Here is an 11,133-nt window from a genome sequence, read left to right on the forward strand (position 1 = left end):
TTCTGCAAACAAAACCCAAACCCCAAATAGTGCCAAGGTCAGATGAAAACACATGGGTAATGGTATTCAGCAAGGTAAAAGAGCAAGAACGCAATCAAAATTTTGTATCACCTTCTTTTTGACATAATTTAGAGGCAACGGCACCCTATCTGTGACACTTTTTATAACACATAACGTCTGTGTAATCATGAAAAAAATCAAGCATGGGTCAAACCAAAATTTAAGGAAGTTCTAAAAAAACTCATGTTCAGCAGTGTCATTATCAAGAAAAAACTGAAAAGTAGAGGTGAAGAAGAGATTCAGAGGACACAAGAACAAAATGCAAGCTGGTATACTGGAACAGGGAAAAGGCGTGTTATTTCTTGGAATTGACTTTAAGTATGTAATGTATTAGCATGTTGAAAGTGGGTGAAGGAATAAATATATTAACTTTGCAACTTTTATGTTAATTTAAAATTATTTCAAGAAAAAACGCTTGTTTACAAAACTTCTTGATGGACTATTAAATGAAGTACTGACATATGGCACAATTTGAAAGCACTAGCACTATCCTCCCATTGTTCATATATTTGCTTGAGCGGGCCCAATAACGTCTCCATTGTGAGCCTCATTGTTACTGTGTTTGGCATATCAAATATGTCATGGGTAGCTTGCCAGGCTTTGCTGTGTGGGCGAGGTACTCTCGGTAGCTTGCCAGGCTCTCCCAGAGGGGCGGAGGAATCGAACTCAGGTCGTCCAGGTCGCCTGCGTGCAAGGCAAATGCCTTACCTGCTGTGCTATCACTCTAGCCCACAATTTGAAAAATCTTGAAAGAATTACATAAAGTCACAAAAATACTTTGTAATGCATTGTAAAACAATGTAATACATTGTTTTACAATGCATGCATAATGTCATGTAGATGTAAAGTCTGGAATAGGCAAAATGGAAGGCATAAAGTGATTAGCAATTGTGTATAGCTGGGGTAAGGAAGAAAGATGGTGAATAACTGCAGATAAGTACAGGTTTAATTGAAGTGAAATGAAAATGCTATTAATTATGGTTTAATAATTCTATGAATATACTAAAAACCATTTAATTGAGAACTTTACATAAATTAATAGAATTGTGTGTGAATACCTCATTAAAGCCATAATTATTTTAAAAACCAAGCAACTTTAGGGCGTATGGTGCCGCCAGCAGATCAGTCTGTACCTGTGAGGCGAGTGCAGCAGAAAAGTGAATGGACCTTGCGTTAAACTATGGCGCCATGCCTCCCCGGGAGGGAAAGGGTGTTGCTCCCTTCTGCCTTCACCCCCCCCCCCCCCAGCAGGAAGGTGGCCACCGCCTCAGAGCTTATTTCGTAATTATCTGGTTCTTTGCAGAAATCCAAAATCATTATATGGTTCTCATAACCAGCTATAGAAAACAAAGTATTTCACAATGACATTTTAGCAATTCTGATTGTTGAGGGGGGGAATTCTAAACAATAATGGTGCATCTTTTGTCGAAATGATGAATGTAATCAATGTTGAAAAGAGTTAAGTGGAAATCACCTGCCTCCCAGGCATTGGGGTTCTTGGTGATGAAAAATGAGTACTGGGGAAGGGAGAGGTGTTTGATCATTGTATGACCGAGACTTAAACCTGAAAGCTTAAGTAACTTTTCCCACAGTGATTCAATAAATAAATATAAGAAAATAAATAAATAAATAAATAAAACTATAATAAAAAGTAAGGTGGAGTTCGTGCCCAATTCAGTCAGCTAATCAGTGACTGAATAAATAGCAGTACTCCTACATTAAATAATAATAATAATAAAATAAAAACCAAGCAACTTCAAGATTTATAAAGAACAATCAACTCCAGAATTTTATGTTAATGATCATATAAAATAAGAAATGATAATAGAAGCAAAAATTAATCTCTTTTTAACATCTTCCGCACTAATAAAAATCGAATGAAAACCAGTGAAAGGACTTTTGGACAGGCCAAAGTATCCAACTCAGAATAAGTACATACAAATGAATATGTAAAACAAAGAACCTTTCACTGATGAGATAAGCCTTCAAGATCAAGATTTAAGGAAATTCCCGGTGATTTGATGTACTCCAAAATACTGTACATGATAGATATGAGTACCTACTTGGCACCTAAAATATACTTTGCTATCCTGGTCTCTCCTTCACTCAGCTAAGTGCACCTTCCCTTCCTCTTTTCAAGATTCAAACACCTAAAAATGTGAAAGGGTTTCAAGGCACATATAAAACCAAGAAACGTATATGAAAGACCCAGCAAGCTAGTCCATAAAGCAAAAGAGTAGGCCTCATTGTGGCAAATGGTCCTCTGGGAATTCAGTCCAAAAGCCATGAGGTACATGCATCAAAATTGATGAGGATACACCAATCTCCAGATTGTGTCCAAATGGCACATAGCCAACAGTTACTCAAATTTATAGTTTGGAAATTCAGAAAAGGGCCTACCCAAGTTTTTGCATCACCTAAAGCAACTTTTAGTGGGTTGAGTGTTTTGCACTGAAATCTCTATGTTGATCCCAGAGTTAAGAAATATTAAATATCTTTGCTCCTTTTGTTACAATAAATTTAGAGAAATACATTATTGGAAGTGTTACCTAGTGTCCAAATCTAGTATAATATAAACTTTTAATTTTGGATACAATTCACACAGTATATCCAGATGTAACTGGACTGCAGCCTCACTGTATTGCATACGTACTTCTCTCAGTAAAGCAACAAATGCTACCTGTTCTTTGACAACGCTGTTACTAAAGATGGCCATCTAATTGGCCTTGGCTGATGGACACATGGTAGGATTCTTTCAATGCTTGAATTAGGTATTTAAGAGCACAGTTACATATCCCAGATAATCTCTGCCTACCTTATAATGGGATTGGTTCAGTTGAAAAACTTTCAGTTGAAAGTTCTTTATTTCATACCAAAGAATTCCATCACTGGTTCTTTCACATATGAAATATAAAGTATTATATACATAGAAACAGCAAGGTGTAGCAGGCCTGAGCAGAAAGTTAATAATTTTCTTAAAATTACACTTTAGTTTCTTTAAAATTTTTTTATTATAGTTTAGGTTATAGGGTTACAATAGTGTTCAAGTTTCTGGTATTGACATACAAAATTATTGCCCACCCCCACCACAAAAGTACCCATGATTCTCCTCCCACATACCTTTGTCACTTTTGATCCAAAGTTTCTCCCTCAAACCCTCCCCTTCATTATTTATTATTGATGGGCAGTTATGGTTTCAATGCACTCTCCTTAGCACAACCCATGTGCTTCAGAACCTTCACTTCAGTTTCAGTGGAGAGACTGACTCAGCTTGTATATCTCAGATCTATTTATAAAATCGATGTTCGGGTCTTCTTCCTGGGTGGCATGTGAGACAAGGAAATACAGCAAGAACTGTTTTCAGATGAAGGGCCCGCTTGAGCAAATCGAAGAACAACTGGAGGACAGTGACAGTGACGGTGAAAATGGAAGTGAGTATGGACACTTTTCTAATTAACTCTTCAAGAGTTGTGAGCATGAAACCTTACAGAAACTGTTTCTTTTTTCTCTTTTTTGGGTCACACCCAGTGATGCTCAGGAGATACTCCTGGCTCTTCACTCAGTAATTTCTCCTGGCAGTGCTGGGAGACCATATGGGATGCCGGGGACCGAACCTTGGTCAGCTACATCCAAGGCAGACGCCCTACCCACTGTGCTATCACTCCAGCCCCTGTTTGGTTCTTGTTTACTTTGTAAAAAAGTAAGTTATGCCTAGTAAATGAATTCAAAATGGCTAAGGTAAAGATGACTGAAGATATTTTACCTTCTCCATACTTCCAGGTCTAGGGTATTTGAGTGATGAAAGAAGAGCACCAACTTATGAGGATTAGGAAGAAAACCAGTAAAATATAAATAGAAATGGAAACAAAAATCATGAGTGAGTGGGCTTGAGAGTTAGTTTAATAAGGATTAAGTTGATGATCCATACTTAGCATAATTCCTCAGGACCTGTCTGCAGTTTGGGTAGAATTTAACATCTGAATCCAACTAAAACATATCTCCAATAGGGTTGCCAGTGTAACTCCACCAAAGTCCATGTGGACTAAAGTGATAAGTGATTAGCAATAGAGTGCTCATATAGGTTGGGTCCTCCTTTCTTTCCCACCTCCTCCTTGGAAGCTCCATTTCTATAATCTCTGTATATTGTAGGAGATACAAGCCCCACACCCCCACCTGACTTAGTGGTGGTAGGGAAGGCAATGATTGGCATTGGAAGAACTCTTCACTTCACACTAATGCAGGAAATGAGATTGAGGTTTGTTGGCCACTGTTTCTTAATTAAGAAGGCCTACTATAGTAGGCAACAAGTCATAGAGGGAAATATATATATACATATATATACATATACATATATATATGCCTCTTGGAGGGCCTGGCAAGCTATGAGAGTATCCCGCCCACATAGCAGTGCCTGGCAAGCTACCCGTGGCGTATTCGATATGCCAAAAACAGTAACAATAACGGGTGTCATTCCCTGACCCTGAAAGAACCTCCAATATGGCAGCGTTGGGAAAGACAAGTAAGGAGAGGCTGCTAAAATCTCAGGGCTGGGACGAATGGAGACGTTACTGGCACCCGCACAAGTAAATCGATGAACAATGGGATGACCGTGATACAGTGATACCGTGATACTATAGAAGGATGGAAAAATATTTGTCTATGAAATATTCCACCTTCAATAATTTTTCAGGGATTCCCACGTTCTGAAACGTTCAAGTTAATTAAAAGTTTATAGAAACTTTTTTCATAAACCTTAAATAAACGATTTTGTTTTGCTTTGGGGCCACAGAACCCAGTCCTGGCTCTGCACTCAGGGAGAACTCCTGGTGGCCTCAGGTCAAACCTGGGTTAGCTGCATGCAAAACAGGTGCTCTACCCGCTGTATTATTGTTATGGCCTAATATAAATGTTTCATGACAACTGTTTTAACTAGTTGATGTTAAGTTTTATTTCAAGACATAGGCGGAAAAGGACATACGAATCAATCAAGCTGTGATATTAATTTCATAACTAAACACAAGCAATGGTTCATTTATTATACTTCTAAAGAAATCCAGCCTTCCAGATAGGTCTAAGCAACATCAAGGTGGAAACAAACTTCCACACCTCTGCACCAGCATCAGGAGACAAAAGTATCATTATTTCTGTGAGTCAGTTTGAACGTGTTTCCTAAGAGAGGTTGGAAGCAGCGACTGCAGATGAGCCATCCGAAGGTCTAAGGGATGAAGGGATTAGCACTTAAGAATTCCCTGACATATTGGTCCTGCTGACAGGTGGACAGCCCTCTGTCTTGCTAGATGAACCCACTTGAGCCTGGTTCTTTACAACAGTAGAGAAATAAGGGTGCTCCATGGCCTCTCTGGCGGTGAGTCTTGATTGATGGTCATATCTCAGAAGCCTGTCCAGTAAATTTAAGGCCTCTGGGTTGACAAGGTGTTGGTTATTTCTGTTTACAAAGCACTCCCATGTCTTACGGGAGTGTGTGCCCAAAATTACCTTTAAACGTCGATCTAATTTAATACTGTATTTATTAATATAGTCATATAAATCTTTTGTTCCTAGAACTCTGGCTATCTTCACCAATTGATCATAATTATCATCTCCATGGAAAAATGGTTCCTTGAGAAAAATCATACTTGCCAGCATACAGCCCAAGCTCCACATATCCATGCTATAATCATACATCTGGTAGTCTAGAAGGAGCTCAGGGCTTTTGAAGTATCGGGAAGCAACCCGGACATTATATTGTTGGCCAGGATGGTAAAATTCAGCCAATCCCCAGTCTATCAGTCGTAGCTTTCTGTGTTTATGATCAATCATAACATTATGGGGTTTCACATCTCTATGCATAATGCCCATGCTGTGACTATAATCCAAGGCCTTCAAAATCTCATAGATATAAAACCGAATATCATAGTCTGTTAATGGGTACAGTTGATTGTAGTCTGTACTATTTACATGTTCCAAAACCAAAGCGGGATTTTTTGACTGAGGATCTTTTACAACTTCTACCAATGTGATGATGTTCGGACCACCTTGCAAGTTTTGCAAAATCTTTATTTCACGCTTGATTTTCTTCTCATTTACTGGCTTGAGAACTTTAACAACAACTTTTTCATTATTTGTTTTCTTGATAGCTTCAAATACCTCACTGTATTTACCCTGGCCTAATTTTCCCATTAGCTGATAGTCATCTTGATTTCCCCATTCCACGACAAGTGATTCGTAATCCCAGTATTTTCGTGGTCGTTGTGTATTAACATCCGCGTAAACTCTGGCTCTACTTTGCACAGGTCCCAACATGTCAAAAAGTTTGGCGGAGAAAATAAAGCTAGATGGTTGGATCTGGCAGTCAACCTGTTGAGAGGCAGTAGGGAGTTAGACCATATACCAAGTCTTCTTATTTCAGTTTTATTATCTCCTATAATAACCACATCAGATCAGCATTCATTTAATATATGATTTAAAGAGTGTTCTTTGTTTTGTTACTATGTATGCTTAGAGTATATGAGGTGAGGTTTGAAAACTAGCATGCTTCTTATGACCCTTTATGTACTACTGGCTGCTACCCACAACCAACGTGGAAGTAGTGTCGGTAAACACTCTATTCTCTCCAAAGACAAAAATTTTATAAGTTGTTGAAGTGCAGAAGACAGACAGTGGGTCACCATTTATAGAGAAGAGGGAGGCTGACATTTGTTCTAATTATAATTAAAACCATGTTCACATATTGGGACAGATAGACATTAAATTTAAATCATTGTATTTTAAATATTTTGTCAAATGTACAAAGTTGAGATATGTTTATTGGATCCAGACCTGACTCTTTAATACAAATTACAGGCTATAAATTACCATTGCTTCCGCATCTCAGACTTCCAGTCAGGAAAATAAGATTCCAAGTAAAACAAAATCATAGCCATCTTGGCCGTTCTGTGAGTTAGTGTTAAGTATTCAGACTAGAGACTGGAAATGAATCAGCATTCAGTGACAATGAACTCTCACTATTATTTTATCATTGCCTGTCTCACATCAAATATCCCCTACTCAGAGCTTTTTCCTGATTGGGAAGCACTCACATTAATGTGCTCCCTTTATGATGCTTACCATTCATGATGCATAAATCATAGGTGAAAACCTTGTCTTGTTTGCTAGCTCCTAGTTCTACCAGGTGGTTAGTCTCACTATGCAAATATTTCTGTGTTTATTAATATATAGAATATATTGTTTAATGGTTGTGTCTTCTTTCAAATTCAGCCCTATAAATAGGGGTTTATTTATAGAAAGGTAATGAAGAAATGTCTCTTGTTGAGGTACCTCTGGAAAAACTTCCACTTTGACCAATTAATAACCTCTCAAATCCTGGTTAACTTTTCCAGAAGGCACTCTGGTCAGGAACTGGCAAAGAGGTTTTGAAATTTTCCTTCACTTCCTAATTTTCTGGCAAGTGATAGGCATGGCTCAAATTTGTATTTTACAATGACTAACTGTGCACTCTAGAGATGGGAGGGTGAACTCAAAGAGCATAAGGAACACAGAGAGATTAGTGTGAATCTTCCTTTATCAGGGAAGAATTGACACTCTAGGGTGACAGCAGGATATAGAAAGGGGGAAATAAAGAAGTAACAAAAGCAATAAAGATCCAAGATTTCTGAGATGGATACTTAAGATTCCCATGAAATTTTACACAAGAATAAGAATATCCAATTAATTGTCTGCCAGATCTGTGGTTAGTGCAACACTGTGGTATGGCCCAATGATCAAAATGAAACAAAGTTGATCAATGAAAGGAGCCCACTTCTAAGATATTTTCTTCAGTACAAAAACAGTAAGAAGTCTCCGAAAGTCTCAGGTAAGGTTGAATGAGAAACATGGGTGAACATAGAAGGAGCATATGTGTGGTGGTCGTTGGGTGAAGAGAGGAAAGCCATAGTAGAGCAGGGAGAGGGGTACAAATTTGATGGCTCTTCCTCCGGAAAAGGTGGTGGTCAGACCTAGTGAGAGAAATGCCCTATACTAGAGCAGAACAAGGTAAAGAAAGAATGATAGGGTTTTTCTTTGGTAGCCATTTTCCCGCTGCTCATGACATTGGAAATGTAGAACACCCTTGAAATGGAAATTCAGCCTGAGATTGGAGGAAGAAGAAAGGCCCTTAGCTGTTTATTTATTTATTTATTTTTTGCATTTTGGGTCACACCCAGCGATAGGGGTTACTCCTGGCTCTGCACTCAAGAATTAATCCTGCTGGTGCTCAGAGGACCATATGGGATGCTGGGAATCAAACCTGGGTTGGCCGCATGCAAGGCAAACACCCTATCCGCTGTACTATCACTCCAGCCCCAGCTGTGTATTCTTTTGACATCCAAATTGGTGTTTTGAATTTGATGATACAGAGAAGGTGCTAAAGGACGACAGAAAATCCTCAAGAAATGCTTTCAATTATGGGGTCATGAAATGAGCACCATAACGGAGACTTAAGAAGGTGTCAGGAGCAGAATCTAAGTATTAGGGTGTTGCACCAGACATCTAATTTTCTGTGTTTCACAGATGATGAAATCTATATTTGATTATATAAGAATGTCAAATGCAGTAAGGAGCCTTTCACTGACAAGGCAGTCCACCAAACCGAGATTTAAATAAGTACTCAACAACGTTCACTGTCACTGTCACTGTCCTCCTGTTGTTCATCGATTTACTCGAGCGGGCCCATTAACGTCTCCATTGGAGACTTTGTTGTTACTGTGTTTGACATATCGAATACGTCACGGGTAGCTTGCCAGGCTCTGCCGTGTGGGCGAGATACTCTCGGTAGCTTGCCGGGCTCTCCGAGAGGGGCGGAGGAATCGAGCTCGGGTCGGCCATGTTGGCTGCGTGCAAGGCAAACGCCCTACCGCTGTGCTATCACTCCAGCCCTCTGAAACACAATATGAAAGGCAGAATGACATCTTGGGAATCTAAAATGCACTTTACTGTCCTGAACTTTCTCACATTCAGCTAAGACCAACTGTCTTTCCATTTTCAAGATCATTTCCCCTTCAAAGGTGGACATACCACGTGAAGGAAGTTCAAGACTCAAGTAAAACAAAGAAACAGGTCTGAAAAACTAATTGTGCTGGTACTCAAAGCATAACAATTGGTTCCAGTTCAGCTAAGGGTCCATCTGGGCTGTCAGTACACTAGTCAAGAGACACAGGTATAATAGTAGATGAAGAGACACCAGCCACCAGTTATTTACAAAGTACTTTGTAGACATCACACAGGAAATAAAGTCAGTCACACTTACAGTTTGGAGAGTCAGGAAAGGGCCTCTGTTTCCGTATTCCCAATCAGCATGAGCTACAGTCCATGGAATACAGGCAGGACAAACCCAGCATTTTATGTTGTCTGCCACTAGAAAGGGTCCAGCCTTCCTGTATTGTCACTGGACAGTCTGAAATGATTGACAGGTCCACTGCCCATTCTCTCCAGCTTTGGACTGAAAGTTTGTGCTGACCCCAAAGTGAAAAATAGCTAATCTTAGCTCATGCTATTGTGGTATTGCATTACAAGTATCTGAAAATCTAGACTCTGCCACACATGCTAGGGGAAAAGGGAGCTCAGATAGAGAAGGGAGCACAAAATAAAGGGTGTTGGGAGGATCCTCCCAGAATGGGAGAAGCATGCTGAAAGTAGACTATAGACCAAAAATGATTGCCACCCATTGCCTCCTTTGCAAACCACAGCACCTAATAGGAGATAGAGAACAAAAGGGAATGCACTGCCACAGAGGTAGGGTGGAGTGGGGGGGGATGGGGGGTGAGAGGGATACTGGGACCCGTGGTGGTGGGAAATGGGCACTGGTGGAGGGATGGGTATTTGATCATTGTATAATTGAAAACCAAGCACAAAAATTTGTAAGTCTACAACTGTACCTCATGGTGTCTCACTAATAAAAATTAAAAATAAAATAAAAATCTAAACTCTGTCCCTTAATGTCCAAATCTGGTCTAAGCAAACCTTCCAAATGTGGCACAACTTAAACATCTAATTTTGCATACATATCCAGATATACCTATATCTGACTGGATTGAACCCTCATTGTATTGGGCATTTGTCTCAGCAAATGAATTACTATGATTTTCCCCCTTCATATTTAATTATTAAGAATTGCCATCTGAGGGCAGGAGCCTTAGTACAGCTGGTAAGGCTTTTGCCTTGCAAGTGCAGACCTGGGTTCTATCCCTGACACCACATATGGTCCCCTGAAGCCTGCCAGGAGTGATTCTTGGGTGCATAGTCAGAAGTAAACCCTGAGCATTGCTGGGTGTGGCCTCCAAAGAAATAAACAAAAAGAATGACCATCTGTGTAGCCTTGGCTGTGGACACATGTTTTGATCTTCCCATTACCTGACATTGGATGCTAAAAGAAATAAGAATCTATCTCCCAGATCATGTATTCTTAACTGATCAGATTATGGTCACAGTTTAACTTTGATCTACATACACTTAAAGACATGTCCACTGATTGTATGAGGAAAAGAATTACCTTTAACCTAGTGCTCCCTCATGGTACTATCAAGTTGCATGAGCTTGAGATATAGTCATTGTATTCACTCTCCAGTCCTTAGTGCTAAAGCAATAGATTTCTACTGTTTTCTGGGCTTCAGAAACCTCATTGGGAAAATAAGATTCAAGTAAAGCCGAGTCAAAGTCAGACACTAACTCTGTGAATTAGTGTTAAATATTAGACTAGTGACTAGAAGTACTAAGTATTCAGTGGAATGAACTCTCACTGCTATTTATCTTTATGCCTTTCTCACATCAATTTAACCCTTACTTCTTGGAGCTTTTCCCTGTGAGCATAACTCAGACTACTGTGCTCCTATTAAGTAATTTTCTACTTACCATTCATGACATGCAAGTCATAGGTAACAGATTTTGTCTGGTTTTCCAGCTGCTAGTTTTACCACTTGGTCTGCCTCATTATTGTTAATGTTTTATGTTAACTAAAGTATAGAGAGTTGCACCACTTCTTCATGTCTGTGTCCCCTCTTAAATTTAGGCTTTGTTCACACTCACTGGTATAGTCCTTTC

General features: G+C 39.4%; 1 protein-coding gene across 1 annotated transcript; it reads right to left on the bottom strand.

The window, feature by feature from the left end:
• Nucleotides 1–5,298: 5,298 nt before the first annotated feature.
• On the bottom strand, nt 5,299–6,363 carry LOC130038341 (casein kinase II subunit alpha-like). The gene has a single exon (XM_056130233.1). The coding sequence runs from the start codon at nt 6,361–6,363 to the stop codon at nt 5,299–5,301; it is 1,065 nt and encodes a 354-aa protein (XP_055986208.1).
• Between the last annotated feature and the right edge of the window lie 4,770 nt (nt 6,364–11,133).

This window comes from Sorex fumeus, unplaced genomic scaffold (genome assembly GCF_029834395.1).
Source record: "Sorex fumeus unplaced genomic scaffold, SorFum_2.1 ptg000075l, whole genome shotgun sequence".
Taxonomy (NCBI): Eukaryota; Metazoa; Chordata; class Mammalia; order Eulipotyphla; family Soricidae; genus Sorex; species Sorex fumeus.